General features: G+C 36.0%; 2 protein-coding genes across 2 annotated transcripts; both read right to left on the bottom strand.

Annotated features, from left to right (window-relative positions):
• Nucleotides 1-1,983: 1,983 nt before the first annotated feature.
• Nucleotides 1,984-6,879, bottom strand: LOC127647978 (uncharacterized). The gene is made up of 10 exons (XM_052132523.1): nt 6,420-6,879; nt 6,242-6,315; nt 5,522-5,648; nt 5,219-5,382; nt 4,892-5,046; nt 4,640-4,796; nt 4,458-4,551; nt 4,285-4,351; nt 3,758-3,843; nt 1,984-3,653 (listed from the first exon to the last, which is right to left on the bottom strand). Exons 1-10 carry the CDS (start codon nt 6,506-6,508, stop codon nt 2,864-2,866), a joined length of 1,803 nt encoding a protein of 600 aa, XP_051988483.1. The 5' UTR covers nt 6,509-6,879; the 3' UTR covers nt 1,984-2,863.
• Nucleotides 6,880-9,062: 2,183 nt separating this feature from the next.
• LOC127647980 (lysine-specific demethylase 8-like) lies at nt 9,063-17,341 on the bottom strand. Its single transcript, XM_052132525.1, is given in 8 exon segments — nt 9,063-10,536; nt 10,674-10,715; nt 10,717-10,767; nt 10,878-11,027; nt 15,350-15,397; nt 15,487-15,613; nt 15,711-15,883; nt 16,643-17,341. Coding segments are annotated over 8 exon segments (1,215 nt in total). The 5' UTR covers nt 17,102-17,341; the 3' UTR covers nt 9,063-10,371.
• Between the last annotated feature and the right edge of the window lie 1,252 nt (nt 17,342-18,593).

Genomic DNA, 18,593 nt, shown 5'->3' with positions numbered 1-18,593 from the left:
CATTGCAGCCAAACAATTATATGTGGGTCAATGACAAAGGGTTGGCAAGATGAGAAAATTGAAAAACTTTGAAAAAGCTTTTTTAAAGGCATCCTTGAGTTTCGTTAAAATGTATATTTTGTGTTATTGTACATTTTATTTCATTTGAAATGGGATTTGCACCATTTATTTTTTACAAAGATAGGACCAAACTGTTACACCATTTGCCACTTTTGCCATTATTCTCTTAAAATTGATTAAAACAAAACTCTTTAAAATATGGCTTCTAAAAAAAATTTATTGACAATTATTTTATTTAATGTATTTAAATTTAATTTAACCTTATACACACACAAAAAATGGGCGTCACATCATTGAGCCACATATCACAATTGGGTAATGTGGAGTGTACAGTGTTAAAATTTGTTGGTGATGATTCATCGCTCTAGTTTTTGTAACATAGAAAGTAACATTTTTCACAGCCAAAATGAACAATTTTATTAGGGCAGTCCATCAAAATATTGGACCCATCCAGAACCACAGTATAAACTTCTGTACAGAAATTCTGTAAATAACTTGTTTGAAATTGTATGTACACACACACACACACACACACACACATATATATATATATATATATATGTCACAATGTCAGGTATGATTTCATGAAAGACTTTGCTGTTTTGAATTTAGGCCCAGCAGATGGTTCTGCAATAGTCCATTTAACATCATTAAATGCATGCAAGGGATAAACTGGAAAATTCAAGAATGTAAACACAGGAGGCAGTCTAGCCCGCAGTTCAATGACAGACTGGAATATTAAGACAGATGGAAGAGTGTTTTGAAAAAGCTGAATTATCTCATTTCTTATTTGTGTCTTTTACTTGCTGTGAGCAAAGAAAAACAAATGTATTCAAGACCTTAATAAATGCTAGAATTAAATGTTCCGGTATGTCTTATGTTTACAGTATCTCTAAATTATTAGTTACATTAGTCTAGATCAGGGATAGGCGGACTCGGATCCGGACCGAGATTTAAATCATTGTGCTAATTATCTGACCCCCTGGCTAAGTGATCGTGTAAGCATACGTGAATACACGCGCGGAACGGGAATAAAGCGTGTCCATGCAGCGCTATGTGCTTTATTCCTGCTCTCTCCGCTACAAAGGCGCCTCATAAAGTCTGATTGATTGTACGTCCGCTACAGATACTGGCATATTTCGCTTAAACACACTGCAGAAAATACAAATGAAAGTGAATCTATCTTCATCTGTATGATGTGTGATTCAAGTTAACGTGCCGCCTTTAGCCTGTAACGCTTTTCTGTTTAAATTTAGCTTCATTGATCAACATGTAAGGAGCCTTTTAAAATAAGCAAAATTATTTTTGTTCCTAGAATAAAATCCTGTTTATACTTAAATTAAGCAAACACTACTTTAATTATTCGCTTTTGTTTGTAGATTCATTTTAATCTTTTGAAGAGACTATTTTGACTGTTTAGAATATTTTTTTCATCACTGGCAATTTATAAAAAATATTCAAAAATATTTATTATATTATTTAATAGCCATATGACACTGTGTAAGCTACTAACTATTATCCAGACCTTTGATGGGTAGAAAATGTTGAGACCGGACCTCTTGGAATTTAAATTGAGTACCCCTGGTCTAGATCAACAGCTTTCAAATGGCTGTTAGAATTGCATTAATTTGAAGAGATGGTATTTAATAATATATATATATATATATAATCTGTATCATTCTTGCAAAAGAGAATTGTACAGTAATCTTTTCCACTAAGACCATTTACATACCAGCAATCCTGTAATTTGAGATCACAGTATATGAACTATAATGGAGAACATGACATGCCTGTGTATATGAAGTGTTTGCCTTCCAAAGAAATGAGAAAAATACATGTACAGTGTCCTGGTTCTTGCAGTGTAGCATGTAGAACAAAACCAGGTCTCGTTCTCCTTTGAAAGAAACTCAACTACTCACACTATTTCACTTTTCTGGAGTTTTACTTGAAAATAATCATATTAGAACAAGAAGTACATTTTGCATTTATATCACTCTTTTTAAAAGGTGCCTTAAAAAACAAAGTGCTTTACTTTTCTTATGTTAGAATGGTCAAAAGATAGCAAGCATGCAATTGAGAATAGTTAAGAGTCAAAGTACAAACTATATACACAAGGAAAATATAAAGGCAAATACTTTTTTTTTTGTTGTTGTTGTTGCAATAGTAGTATTGTTAAGAGGTTTAGTGAATAAACAGTTTGGTGTTAAAAATAGTAACAATATCCTCTACCACAAATAAGAAGTAACAATGTCATCCAAACAAAAAGTTATTGTATAATCAGTACAAACTGTCTCTATCTGTTCATTGTTTAAGGGCAGAAAATTGAAAAATACAGGTTGTTCACTTTGTTTTCTAATACCGATTATGACCATCATAATGCCTTTCAAATCTGCCTTATCAAATGTGACTTTAAAATTTCAAACACTGGCATCATGATTGAAGTATTTAAGCCAGTATTTAAGGTTTTGGGCTTGGAGTCTAAAACAAAGATTTAAACATATATTCAAAATAAAGGTTATTTATTAGCACGTATGGTTCCATTAAGAACCTCTACCATCAATGGGACCTTTCTATAATACAAAATGTTTTTTTGTAGTGACAAAATGTTCAAAACCAAAAATGGTTCTTCTATGGCATCGCTGTGAGAAGCCCTTTTTGAAACCCTTAATTTAGTTATCACAGGTCATGCTTTTCAAATGAATGATTCATCAAAATTCATTGCAAGTGTAACATCCGTTGAGATTACACAGAAAATTAATGCAACTTTACAAGCGTTTACCTTGTATCTGTTTTGACTTCAGAGTTAAACAGAATGATAGGAACTGTCTATTTGAATGCAGGGTGAGATATGCAAAGAAGATGTCCAAGAACTTTGTTGTACTGATGTGGGTGTATGGTAAGTACCCAAAACGGTTTGAGGGATTTTCAGTGCACCACACTCTCCAAGTGCTATTTCAGAACACGTGGTAGGGCTCCACTGTCCTCCTGTGTTTTTCGATAAGCTTTGGAAATCCTGGTATCCATCACCACTTGGGGAGATGCCACCATAGTGGGGAGTCAAACAAGGATACAGTGGATTTTTAGAGGTGATAAGATTTTTCATGATGAACTTCTCATTAAGACCAGAGCTATCGTTTGTAGGGTTTACATTTCCTATGTCCTGATATCCATCTTCCAAAATAGCAGGAGAATCAAGCTGGGTCTTAAGGCAGTCTACTGGGTCCGGATTAGAAACTTCCCTCTTGTAAGACTGATACGAAGGATCAAAGGAGAGATAAATGAATGAAGAATCATCTGGGACTGATGATTCCAAATAGGAGTTGTTTCTGAAAAACAATGACCCTGAGCCATTTCCTGAATCTCTGTTTGCACTATGGCTTTCTCTTTGGGAACCGATATCAAGACTTTTTCTTGGCATTACAGTGTTAGTAGGTAACAATGGCAGCTCTTGAAGGGCAAGCATGGTGCGTGCAAGTATGCTCATATTCTGTTCCTGGATACCGGAGCACGCCTGACCATAATCCACACTATGAGTTGAGTCAACACTATTGAAACTTTGTTCATTGTTTGCATCTTCTGAAAACACTACTAACCTGTAGAAAGTAAAACATGTTGAGGCATGTTTCCATTATTCAGAATTAGACTGAAAAAAGTGTAGCATGTTTTCAATGTTTTGGCAGAACCCAGAAAACCTTACCATTTCTTCTCATCCTGGAGGTCCAGTTTTGGAATCTCAACAACGACTGGGGAGAACTTAATGTTGGAAGGAGGCAATATGTGTCCCTATGAAACAATGGAAAAATATGGAACTCATATTGATATTAATCAAGATTATAATAAAACTGAGATTTATATTCCAGGATACACTTTATAATTTAAAGATACACAAGGCATCTTTCTCAGCTGCCACAACGACAGAACCCTCTACAGAAACCCTGTAAAGGAACATAAATATCCTATTTATTTCCTCAAGGAAAATTTCAAGTGCCTTGATAATTTTTGCTTATTAAGGAACTGTTGACAGTTCTTGAGAGTTCCTGTAGAAACTAGGAGTAAGTTTCTCAGAGAACTAAAAGGGTGTCTGGAGGATCTTTAGAGAGTTTCACCGATGTGGCATCTGAGGAACACCAAATGGTGCCCTGAGTTATTTTTAATTACTTGTTTTTTAGGGTTTTACAGTGAATTAATAATGTTAGCCAAACACATTTTAAATATCTCTCTAACCTTCTGTTTTCCAAGGTTTGGATCTATTTCTGGCTTGACGATCTTGTCCCACCACATCCTCTTGATTCTGTAATGAGGAAGTCAAATATGTTAGAACTGAAATAAGAAGAAGAAGAAGCATTGTTACATGGTTTAATGTAGACTAATGGAAAGAGATCAAATAGAGATCTTACCTAAAAAAGCAGATAAAGATAATGAATATGATAATGATCAAAACAACACATACACCAGGAATGACTATTTTGAGTATTTCACTTAGGGCCGGAGCTGTGGAACACAGAAAGATTTATCAGTTTTTTTTAAGCGTATACCATACCTGTGGAGATAAATTTGAGATAAATATATGTAGACTTACAAGTAGTGAACTCATACGGTGTGCTTCTGTCACTAAATATCTCATTATTGTTATAGTTTGTTTTCATTCTTGCTGTCAGAATGTAGTCAGTATTTGGCTGGAGATTTCTACCCACAATCTCATAGAATCCCTTACTGTCCATCACCATTTTGGACATCTGTATGGAAAAGGTTTTTTATTTTTTATTTTATTTCTTTATGACAAATCCATATGATCATATACTGCGAATATGGTTCATATATTCTTCCTTACTGTGTCTTTTCCTCCTTTGATGCCATAGGTCAGCTCTATCCTCAAACTTTGTGCAAAATATCTAGTTTTATCCTTGTACTTGTTGTCCCAAGTTACTTTAAAGTTTCCAATTGGAGTCTTCTGCACCAATAAGATAGCTGGAGTTTTAGGTTTGACTGGAAAAAAAGAAGAAGGCATTTGTAAGTGATGTATCAAAACACGTCTACAACCTTGTGCCAAGTCAACTTTTTAGATTTTTATTACAGAATAAAAAAAAAGCATAAATGCTATACAATAACGTTGTAATAAATAGCATGAACATACAGTATAAACAAAGACTATACTCACTGAACTCCAGAGTTGAAAAATTTTTTGTGAACAAAACATCCACTCCCTGCAGAAGTGTAGTACTGAAGATCTCCAGTGGAACAAACTCTGGTATTTCAAACTTGCATTCACAAACACTACGATTGTGATGACTTCTCTCAAAAATACATGTATATTTATTTAACCTGTAATGTAAGAATGTACAATGAACAGCAAATTCAGATGCTGATGTATAAAAAGAGTTGTTTTATTCTAACAACCCAGTACCAACACCACGGTTCTAGAACTATATGCCCGTAGCATAGTAGAAATAATAGCACTTACTCATCTAATACAGTGTGGGTTGTGTTGAGCTTGTATTCAGAGCAATTTATGAGAATTTTAGAAGATAGACTGCATTTCATTTCTCTTTCATAGTCATTGAAACAGCTGAAGTCCTCCTCTGCTGGTTCTAGAATGTTTTAAATGAATTGATAAAAAAGAAACATACAATTTAAACATCCAATTAATGTGAATGCCTTTTTGTTAGAATTGCACTGTTTTTAAAACAGACCGAAATTATGGCTGTTACATTCCTATTTATGTATCCCAAGTACTAAAAAACATATTACAGCCTATTTTATTTAAACAATATTCAATTAAATTGAATAGTTTAATGTTAAACTTAATTAAATTAATACAATTTAAATATTGTATTTATATGTAGGCTACTTAGCCAATGTATATTTTATTAAAGTTATAAATACTCAATTAGATTTTTTTAATGATTTTTTTAAATAAAATTGTAATGCGTCATTCATATAGGCCTATATATATATATATATATATATATATATATATATATATATATATGACGCATATATATAATATATGAACCACATTTAATGTTATTACATTGTGAGGCCGCTTGTAAACGGACTTTGTAAGTATAATTACTACTGCTAATATTATTATAACTAGGCATAGTAGCCTACTTAATTATATTGACGTGTAGCCTAATATGTGTAAAAACATTAGCACAGTAATATTAAGTGTAACGTTTACCGTAACAAAGTGCGTGACAAAGCAGCATAAGAACGATCTGACTCCGTAGAGCTGTTAAATACATCGTGCCCGTCCTTTAAAAACAAAAATCATCCATATCAACTCCACCACACATCGTACAAAAAAAAATAAATAAAAAATATTCAAAGAATATTACCAGAAAAACAGATTACTTTACCTTATTTGGCAGCGCGTTGTCGTGTGGTAAACTAGATGAAGTCGAACTGTCTTATTTCCTATATTTCTTTCTGTAGACAAACAAAACATGCGGTTTCGCCCACAAACACGTAAAGCTTCCGAACTAAAAGCTCAGACCCTTGACAGGATACTTCCTGTTCGCAATATGGAATTCGTCAACAGGGGCAGATTACGTACTTTACTGGAAAACAGGCAATTCTTTGGCTGTTATCCGCTGACTCCCGGTCTGCTCGAGCGTGTCATTTTCCTACATCACACGCTATAAGAGGCAGTCGGGAGCTGGTCACTGGCCTGTTCACGCGGATGGGAAAGCGTATTGAAGTTCTGGGAAAAGTACAAGAGCTCCTATCCAATGAAGCTGTTTGAAACGAAATCTGATAAAGAAGGTGCTTGCTATAATGTGGGCTATTACTTATAAGTTAGTCGAAGTCATGGGAAGTCATTGTGCAAGCACTGAGTGTGCAAGGCTCACAAAAAGGAAGGTCAAAATTACATGGCTTTTGAGAGAATATCAGAACAGTACAATTAGTTTCACTTCCTCTGAAAATGAATATTCATTTTCAGAGTCTTATAGACAATTTTGTACTGAATTAAGGTTGGACAGAGGAACTGAAACTATATATACAGTATATAATATATAGGCCTTTATATTTTTCTTGAAATGTGAGTGAAAACATGTGGTCCTTTTAAATGACGTTATAGGACAATAAGGTAATTTCCAAAGTTTCCAACCCACTGCCCACTAGCTCCCCCTCTTTCTTTCCTTCACCCTTTATTCCCTTCACTGGTTGGATGATGCTCATCGGTATCATTGGTGACGTCATGTGGTTGAAAACGGTATGGATAATCAGGAGAAAATGAAATGGACACCCCACTGACAGGCTTGCGAAATACTTCACGTTTGTCATAAGTAAAACTACTTTTAACAAATAAAACGTATACATATCAAAGTTATCAATGGATGATCCAGCACATTATAAATGTCAGACGTTTAGGAAGGTGTACCTGGTTAAGACAGATGAGATAAAGATACAGGCCTAATTACCTGTGTGCTGTTAAAGGTATAGTTCACCCAAAAATGGTTATTCTGCTTTCTTCAGCAGAACACAAATTAAGGTTTTTAGAAGATAGAGCTCTGTCAGGTCCATATAATGAAAGTAAACAGGTGCCAGCACTTTGACGGTCCAAAAGTCACATTTAGGCAGCATAAAAGTAATCCATGTGATTCCAGTCGATCAAAAAATGTCTTCTGAAGTGGATCGACAGGTTTATGTAAGAAACAAGTCGATAATTCAAATGGTTTTAACTTTAAATCAGTGCTTTCGTCCAGGGTTTTGATGCTGTTTAAATGGCTGAACTCTTGCATGATGTTAGTTTTTCTGTTATTCTCGCGTGAACTCTCCAGTGCGCATACATCACGATAAAGCTATGTGATGTGTCCAATGCTGGAAGGAAGTGCTTTTTAAAAGTTAATAATGTTTTAATTATCAACTTAGTTTTTACAGAAGACATTCATTGATCAACTGGAGTCACATGGATTACTTTTATGCTGCCTAAATGTGACTTTTGGACTTTCAAATTGCTGGCACCCATTTACTTTATTTATACAGACCTGACAGATCTCCCATCTTCTTTTAAAAAACTTCCTTTGTGTTCTGCTGAAGAAAGACAATAATACACATCTGGGTTGGCATCAGGGTAAATGAATAATGAGAGAATGTTAATTTTTGGTTGAGCTATCCCATTAAGACAAGCAAAGCAGAAGTCACCCAAGAAGATTGTAATTAAGGGGGTGTAATTCTTTTCTCCCATTTGGCAATTTCTCTAACCAGACATATTATTGAATGAAGAAGGGAGTCAGAGGTTTTTAATTTCCTTTGTTAGCCTCTCATTTGGTGTAGGATTTTGGATTAGCCTACATATATATCTATGCATTTATTTGCAGGCTAACATCTATGCCTTGAATCTATCACGCTGTGGATTAACACAACCAGAGTGGATTATTTTATGAGGTCTAGTTTTGTGTGCCTTCCTCATGGGTGTCTTGTGACCTGTTTGCATATTGGTTAACTATTGTTCAATAACAGTCAAGTATTTGCATATCAAAACAAGCAGTTTTGTTGCACATCTGTAGGATTCTCAAATTCCCTATTTAATTTAAACTCTCTTTTTGTTAGAAAAAGCCACTGACTGAGTATCATACTGACTGATTTCACTCAATAGTGCTTAAAGGTTTTCCAATTGAATGGGTAAACAATTATAAAGTTTCAAGGATTCAAGACAAGTTAAGCTCCATCGACATCACTCGTGGCATATTATTGATTACCCCCCAAATGAATTGGGCCTTTCCACTCCTTTTCTTAAAAAAAAAAAAAAAGGAAAGATCTGGTTTACAGTTAGGCACACAATTGAAGTGAATGGGGGCTGTCCATAAACTTTAAAATAATCACAGTTTCAAAAGTATAGCCACAAGACAAAAAATTACTAACCTTTTCTGTGTAAAGTGGTAGTGGGAGCATGAGACTTTTTTACCTGGAGAATTGCAGTACCTGGAGACAGTGGAACTGCCCAGGACAAACCAAGGACTCACACACAATCATCACAAAAGGCTTTAGTCCTTTATACTTGAGGAAACAACACATGATATTAAAAACCAAGGGTATATACACTTTTGAACAGGATAATTTGTATAATTTCAGTCAATTATTTTGTGAAATATATGGTACAGGATATCAAATAATATCATCTGGACAGTACTAATCAAGTATCTATTTTCACAGTCCCTGTGATTATTTTTTTCTTAAATTATAAACTTTTTTTTTTAGATCTGCAAGGGGTTGTACATTAATGAGAAGAACTGTATATTTTCGCATGGGAAACTGCAGACTGTTAAAAAAAAAGTACATTCAGTGCCAAATGTGACAACCTGACATGTAGAATCAAGATGCACCTCCCGTGTGTTGCTAGATATTTTAAAGGACGCAGTGACCCTCATTGCCCCTCATGCAATTAATTCTGTCCTCATGAGATTCCTGGTGAATTGTTTTATCACTAAGATTACTCCACTGATCCTAGATGTGTAAGAAAACAAAATTGCTGCCAAAAATAATTTCAAAAGGTTTTGTGTTCCCTGACATGTCCTTTATTTTTGCAGAAATACATCATCCTGTCTCAGAGTTCACAAGGCCCATCTTCATCAGTCAATGGGAACGCCACTCCCACACCATCCACATCAGCAACACGGCGGTCCAGAAGGTCCTAATCTCAAAGCATAGATCAGCAGCTGGGCTTTTTACTCATTATGAGGAGTATTCAAGTGCACTCTGTTAGAGATTTTTTTACTATATTTTCTAGTATAGAAGAATTGTAATTTATTAAGTTTGATTCTAATTTCTCATTCATTGTTTTTGGTGGGATTTTGATTCTAATTTCTCATTCATTGTTTTTGGTGGGATTTTGATTCTATATCAAACTGTTTGTATAGATAAAATGGTTTCTTGCGGTCTTGTACTGGACCATTTGTAGTGTTAAACGTTCAGCATATCTTGTACTACCTCTAAGATAAATGGTGGAGGTTCTCATTCAAAGAAATCTCATTCATACAGTACTTCTTTGTAAAGGGCTATTGTGAAAGATTCAAGTATAGATTGCTTAGAAATGATAAAGTTCTTCAAGCTGTTAGAGAGCAAAGTTTTAAATGTTCTATATTTGTATTGAAGACTGCCGTATATCTCCATGCTGTTCACATAATTTAATATTAGTGAGATTAGTTATTGCATGTTAAACATTTAAAGATTAACATGTATTTATGTCAATTTAAGCAATTACCATCATATCAATCATACCTGAAATTAACCTTAAACCTTCAGATTGAATATTTAAGATTTGTACTTATAACAAATTTGAGCGTGCTGTTTTATTCTGTATAAATATCAAGACCACCAGAAACTAACAGAAAAGCTGAGCTTGAGAGAGCGCACATAATGCCAGTGCTGAACTGGGATAAAGAGCACATCTCCAGGTTGGAGCACACACTCCTGATATGATGCTTTAGGGAAGTCTGGGAACTTTTCCAGGTCTGGATTCTCCACCTCTACCTTTTTGGGGTAAAACCAATTATCATCACACATGACTGAAATTATAAGTGAATATGAATATGTGCATGTATGTTTACAACTTTAGCTGTCAAAGTAAGGAATGATAATAAACAATCAGTATTGTCTTTTACTTTTACCTGACTGGTGTTATGTAGAAGCTGGGACTGATGTGGATACAAATGTATTCGTTTCATCTGGACTGTAGAGGCGGATATATTTTCTTCCAACCACCTGCCATTAAAAAAAAAAATACAGAGAATGCAATGAAGGAAAAATAAAATAAAAGCCCTGTGTTTAACTACGGTCAAATACTAAATGAGTATTTTGTCTTTTGGGTTTACCTGTGCCAAAAAGTTTTGTTGAGGATCCTGATGGAGAGGAGACACTGTGCCCCCAGGCCCAAACCAGGCGTTAATTGTAATTTCATCTTCATCACCCTCTCCAAGACAACAGTAATCAGGGATACGGATATCTTCTTTCAACTCTGGAACCTAACACAATGAATAGTGCCAAAAGTTACTGTACACAGAACTTTGTCAAAATGCCTTTTTTTTTAGCTTGATTCTGCTTGAAGTGGCTGAATAATGTTTTTGTTCTGGAGGTAAAAACTGTTCATGTATATAAACTGTCCTTCATAGCTCTTCTTTGGGATGGTGAATGTAAAATAAGCATGCTAAAGAGCAATTTCTTAGATTGAAGATTTAGATTTGACATTACTAATTTTTAAATAGAAAAAAATATTTATATAATATATATATAAATATAATATAACACTGAATATTTGCTATGGACAATGATATAATTTTAGCTGTGAGTTCTTCTTACCTTCACTCACACAGAGTATACAACTCCAATTCTGAAAAATTTGGGACATTATGAAAAATAAAAAATAAAATACAAAAAAGAAATGATTTTTTTAATTATATTCACCCTTTGCTATGTTGAAAGCAAGCACGAACACTATGTTTTTCCTTGTGAATTTCATTTTTTTTTGAAAAAGTACAGTAATTTCAAATCAGATGATTGCAACACGCTCCAAAAAAGTATAGATGGGGGCAATTTAAGATTAATAACAACTTGACAAGTTGAAATAACAAGGCAATGTGAAACAGATGTTAAACCGGTGATGCAATTGTGTCTTAGTACTGTATACTTTATAAGGAGCCTCCAAAAACAGCCTAGTCCTTCAAGAGCAAGGATCATTCAAGACTTGTCAATTTGCAAACAGATGCTTCAGCAAATAATCCAGCACTTTGAGAACAATGTTCCCCAAAGACAAATTGGAAGGATTTTTGGCATTTCACCCTCTACAGTGCACAATATAGTTAAAAGTTTAAAGGAATCTGGTCAAATCTCGGTGCATAAATGGCCAGACAAAAACCTCTTCTGAATGCGTGTGATCTCTGATCCCTCAGATGTTACTGTCTTAAAAAACATCCTTCATCTGTAATGGATATCATGAACATGGGCTTAGGATTACTTTAGTAAACCATTGTTAGTCAACACCACTTGCCGCTGCATTCAAAGATGCAAGTTAAAACTTTAATAGGCAAAGCAGAAGCCATACATCAACACTGTCCAGAAGCACTGCCGACTTCTCTGGGCTCGGTCTCATCTTAGATGGAAAGTAGAACAGTGGAACTGCGTTTTTGGTCCGATGAGTCCAAAAAGTTTTTGAAAAGCAAAGCTGTTGTGTTCTCCGGGCCATAGAGGAAAAGGACCATCCAAACTGTTATTAGCGTCAGGCCCAAAAGCCAGTGTCTGTATGGACCAGGGGTGTGTCAGTGCCCATGGCATTGGTAACTCACACATCTGTGAGAACACCATGAATGCAGACAGATATGTACAAATTTTGAAGCAACATATACTGCCATCCAACACAGTCTTTTCCAGGAACATCCTGCATTTTCCATCAGTACAACTTCAAACCACATACTGTCCGGATTACAAGTGCATGGCTGAAAATGCAGAGCGTGCAGGTGCTAGATTGGCCTGTTGTAGTCCTGACCATCTCCAATTGAGAATGTGTGGGGCATTATGAAGCACACCATACAGCAATGAAGACCCCGTACAATTGTGCAGATGAAGAATTGCATAAAGGATGAATGGAGAGAAATTCCATTTTCTAAACTTAACATACGGGTGTCTTCAGTGACCAAATGCTTAATAAGTGTTATTAGAAGAAATTATGATGTTTTACAATGGTAAACACTTGACTGTCCCAACTTTTTTGGAGCGTGTTGCAATCATCTGATTTGAAATCACTGAACATTTAAACAGAACAATGAAATTCACAAAGCAATATACACTCACCTAAAGGATTATTAGGAACATCTGTTCAATTTCTCATTAATGCAATTATCTAATCAACCAATCACATGGCAGTTGCTTCAATGCATTTAGGGGTGTGGTCCTGGTCAAGACAATCTCCTGAACTCCAAACTGAATGACAGAATGGGAAAGAAAGGTGATTTAAGCAATTTTGAGCGTGGCATGGTTGTTGGTGCCAGACGGGCCGGTCTGAGTATTTCACAATCTGCTCAGTTACTGGGATTTTCACGCACAACCATTTCTAGGGTTTACAAAGAATGGTGTGAAAAGGGAAAAACATCCAGTATGCGGCAATCCTGTGGGCGAAAATGCCTTGTTGATGCTAGAGGTCAGAGGAGAATGGGCCGACTGATTCAAGCTGATAGAAGAGCAACTTTGCCTGAAATAACCACCCGTTACAACCGAGGGATGCAGCAAAGCATTTGTGAAGCCACAACACGCACAACCTTGAGGCGGATGGGCTACAACAGCAGAAGACCCCACCGGGTACCACTCATCTCCACTACAAATAGGAAAAAGAGGCTACAATTTGCAAGAGCTCACCAAAATTGGACAGTTGAAGACTGGAAAAATGTTGCCTGGTCTGATGAGTCTCGATTTCTGTTGAGACATTCAGATGGTAGAGTCAGAATTTGGCGTAAACAGAATGAGAACATGGATCCATCATGCCTTGTTACCACTGTGCAGGCTGGTGGTGGTGGTGGTGTAATGGTGTGGGGGATGTTTTCTTGGCACACTTTAGGCCCCTTAGTGCCAATTGGGCATCGTTTAAATGCCACGGCCTACCTGAGCATTGTTTCTGACCATGTCCATCCCTTTATGGCCACCATGTACCCATCCTCTGATGGCTACTTCCAGCAGGATAATGCACCATGTCACAAAGCTCGAATCATTTCAAATTGGTTTCTTGAACATGACAATGAGTTCACTGTACTAAAATAGCCCCCACAGTCACCAGATCTCAACCCAATGGAGCATCTTTGGGATGTGGTGGAACGGGAGCTTCGTGCCCTGGATGTGCATCCCACAAATCTCCATTAACTGCAAGATGCTATCCTATCAATATGGGCCAACATGTCTAAAGAATGCTTTCAGCACCTTGTTGAATCAATGCCACGTAGAATTAAGGTAGTTCTGAAGGCGAAAGGGGGTCAAACACTGTATTAGTATGGTGTTCCTAATAATCCTTTAGGTGAGTGTATAATATAATGTTTTGTTGTAGTGCTTTCAATATAGCAAAGGGTGAATACAATTTACTAATCACTACTTTTGGTTTTTATTAGCATTTTTCATATTGTACCAACTTTTTCGGAATTGGGGTTGTAAATTTCAGCATTAAAAATAGGCTGCTTGTTAATTAGTTTTTGCTGGTTTCACACACGCTCAATGTCCGCCCATGCCTTCTTCGCCCCTGGAATTTCTCCGTGCAAACTTAATGTGACCATGTCTTAAAGGAATATTTCATTTCAATACAAGTTAAGCTCAATCAACAGCATTTGTGGCATAATATTGATTACCACAAAAATTAATTTTGACTTGCCCCTCCTTTAAAAACAAACAATAAGCAAAAATCTGGGTTACAGTGAGGCACTTAGAATGGAAGTGAATGGGGCCAATTTTTGAACATTAAAATACTCACTTTTCCAAAAGTATAGCTACAAGCCATAAACAATATGTGTATCAACATGACTTTAGTGTGATAAAATAACTTAATAACATTTTCTGTGTGAAGCCAATTTTTACAGCTTCACTGCCATGACGATGTAATGTCAACAATCTCTAAAATGACTGTAAGAATTACATTTTAACAACTTTCCAGCACAAATAATACACAAGTTTTAACAGAAGAATTAATGTAAGTGCTTTTATAAAATTATTAGCTTCACATTTCAGCCATTACACCCTCTGAAAATTGTCCACATTCACTTCCATTGTAGTTAATGAAACCTCAATATCAATTTATTTATTTATTTTTCAGAAAAAGGAGGTGCGAGTCAAACTTTGTTTTTGTGGTAATCAACATTATGACACAAATGCTGTCGATTAAGCTTAATATGTAGTGAACCTGGAATATTTATTTAAAGCAAGAAATAGAAAAACTATTTTGAAATAATAATTGGTTTAGGTGGAGGGATGGCAGAAGAATTGTCATAGCCGGCTCCCAACATTCTACCAACATTCAGAGCCGGCTCTTAGAGGCAGGCCTAAACGAACAAGCCCCTTCCGAACTTATGTTTAGAACTTCATTTTAAATTGTACATATTCTAGTTTTGATTGTTCTTGTCTAAGCCATAAACATACAAAAATAATTGGTTAATTTTTAATTTATGCCCCATTCTCTTCTAGCGTAACTGGAGAACCAGTTTTGGACTGCATATAGAATGAAAATACTGAATTCCTTCATGCTAAAATTATGACGAGGAAGTTCAGTAACTGAAACTAGAATTTCTCTTGATTGATAATCCATGATCAAACAACTGACCTGATCAAACAACTGATGCTGAGCCAGATAACCCACTCCTTCCTCCCCCTATAAGAAACATAAACAGTTACACTTCAAATGCAAATTGGGCTATACATCATTTTATCTTACATTGAACTGAAGCATCTTACGCTTACCAGAACGTAGCGCTCTATGAACTCATTCACTGTAATGAGCTTCTGTGACCACTCTTCATCTGTGTACTTAGATCCCACTTCAATAGGCACCGTCCGACAGCCAGCGACAGTTCTCAAGTAGTCTATGCTTAGAGTGAGTGAAAAGTAGATGAGAACTTTAATTTTAGGGGATGACATTTAGTAAAATTGTGTAAAATAAAACAAAGTGTATGTGCTAACAGTACCTCCATGGATGCTCTGTGAAGGCTGGCCAGTGGTCAATTATTCCCTCAATAATGACAGGCTTTTGAGGATCCAGGAAATCTGATCTGAAGCGCTCCATAGATGGACACTGAATCCTAGGCACAGCTTGTGCCGGATTTATTACAGGCTCGAACAAACAATCCGGTTTCATTTTCTGTTTAGAGGAAAATAATGTATACCTGCATAGTGTGAAATCGACAATAAAAGGCATTACATCAGAACAAGAAGCGCTACATGATTTAGGCAAGTAGGATGTGTTCCTGGAAGAGCATGCTTCGATCAAATCCATTTCATTATCTTAATCCTAACAATAATTTACCCCTAAATCCAAAGGGAAATCATAGGTTCATGGAGAACACAAATGTTGAATGTTTTAACAGCATCCACGGGACATACTCTAAACATACGCCAGGACTGTAACCTTAAAATCTGATTGGTAGATAGGAATGTTGATCCAGGTCCAGAAATAAATTCTGCTTGGATAGGTCATGAAAAGCGTTTTGCATATCAGTTAACTTTGGTGAAAAACAACTTTACAAACCATCATGAATGCTACTTGCACTTGAATGTTATATGTGGAATTATATTTTATGGTTTTAGGATCTAATGTTGACAATGTTGTGCTAAATAACATGTAATAAGTTTTTTGTGGTAACAGTATTTGTTATTACTTTTTTGTTTGTTTGTTTGTTTTATTTAACTGGTTAAAAAAATTGGGATTTATTTTTTTTATAAAAAGGGAGTTGCCCAAGAAAAGTGTTGAAACACAATAGACTTAAACTAAAGATGTGACTACCAACTACACTGTAAGCACTTTGGGTTGAAAACACCAAGTTATATTTGTATTTCTTTAAGGCTTAAGACAAAGACGGCCGTAAACATAAGCAACGCACTTCAGAAGAGACGACTTCACCTTTGAACAGGGTTCTTCACTCTTCTCCCCTTTGTTAGGATTCTTCATTTTCATGTTATTCCTTAAAATACCTACAAGTCTTTGCAGAATATTGTCCATGATGGCTGCCCCCATTAACAAACCCATATCGCATGTCTGAATGGCCTCTTGAATGTTGGCTTGAGATGCACTACCATGACATAAACTTAAGACTTTGAATAAGCAGCCATATGAGTAAACCCTTCTCCACTCTTTGTCCACATCTCTCCATGTCCCTGTGTTAAGCTTCTCCCAGGAGTAATCTATAATGATCTGAGCTCTTTCAGCAGAAACTGGGCAATCTGGTGCACTGTACAGCTGATCTCTGGACAGTTCAAGAACCTTCAACACACTTCCTTCAATCTTCTCACTGAAACCAAAAGGAAACTCTGCCACTGTCGCGGGCAGAACAGCACACACAGCAGTCCAGATCTGAGCCATGAGAGGAAGAAACGTATTTCTGATAGATGATCTGGCGAGAACACACCATAGCAATCATCTATTACACTGGCAGAGACGTAAAGCTACTACTTAAAGATGCACATGATATTGAAATAACTATCGGGTGAATACTTTACACTTTACATGTTACAATCCATAATAAAGTGTTTAAAAGCGAACTACAAACAACCAGAAACGACTGAGAGCAACGTGTAAATTCATGTAACTGAAACCGACCCGTTGTTGATAGCGCCTCATTTAAATGTCCCTCTAGAAACAGATTAGAAGAATAACGTTCCACTTCGGGTTAATATTTGCATGCCGTTTTCATTATCAGCCGTTCCGTTGTTATCAAGGTAATTTCATTCGTTCAGTTGCACTTTCGAGTAGAATAAACATCAAATAAAGAATTATAATTAACCTAAACTATAAAAATGGTTTAACACTTGTTATTTCTTTATCTAGGATATCTGCTTCTCTTCAGGTTTACCTTTGAATGAAAACGATCCCAAAAAGACCCATTATTACCTTAAACTTAAAGAAGAAAAGAGTTAAGATCAATCAACAGCATAATGCTGATTACCACAAAAAAATAAACTCACCGAGCACTTTATCAGGAACATCTGTACACCTACTTATTCATGCGATTATGAACAAAATAATGCAGATATGGTCAGGAGCTTCAGTTAATGTTCACATCAACCATCAGAATGGGGAAAAATGTGATCTCAGTGATTTGGACCATGACGTGATTGTTGTTGCCAGATGGGCTGGTTTGAGTATTTCTGTAACTGCGGATCTCCTGGGATTTTCACACACAACAGTCTCTAGAATTTACTCAGAATGGTGCCAAAAACAAAAATCAGTTCTGCAGATGGAAGTCAACGGAGAATGGCCAGACTGTAGTGAAGGGTCGTTCGCGAACGAGTCGGCTCTAAGAGCCGGCTCTTTTAGGTGAACGTTGGGAGCCGGCTCGCATATCAGAAGAGCCAAATCTATTTTTAAAAATATATTTTAAAAATTCAGATATGAATTAATAGAATAAACTAATTCAAAGAACAAAAAAAGAAATAAAATAATATAGGCGTAAATGCTCAAGAGCACACACATTCATTCTGACTGTCTGCTCACCTGTTGTTTCTGTCAATCAGTCACGCAGTGTCAACCAATGAACCAAAGATGCGTGAGGGAGGCGGAGCAAACTCACTCACAGACACATTCACACACTTAGCACCGGAGGAGAGAAAGGAAGGACAACTGTAAAAAATAACAGCTGGAAAGTGGAAAATGAGTCAGAAGCACAGTAGCATTTGGATGCATTTTAATAATGCAGAGCACAGTGTAGAATTTTCCAAAACAAAATCTCATATAATGCCGGTTCTACACTCAACCTACAACGGCATGCAAACTGTGCACCCTAATAATTTAATTAGAATTGTTTTAACACCATTCATTGTCAAACTATCATAAACTGTTTGACTTGAAAAAATAT

The sequence above is a fragment of the Xyrauchen texanus genome, chromosome 8 (assembly GCF_025860055.1).
Source record: "Xyrauchen texanus isolate HMW12.3.18 chromosome 8, RBS_HiC_50CHRs, whole genome shotgun sequence".
NCBI lineage: Eukaryota > Metazoa > Chordata > Actinopteri > Cypriniformes > Catostomidae > Xyrauchen > Xyrauchen texanus.
Note: the sequence above shows the minus strand (reverse complement) of the source record. Positions and strands in the feature narration are given on the sequence as shown.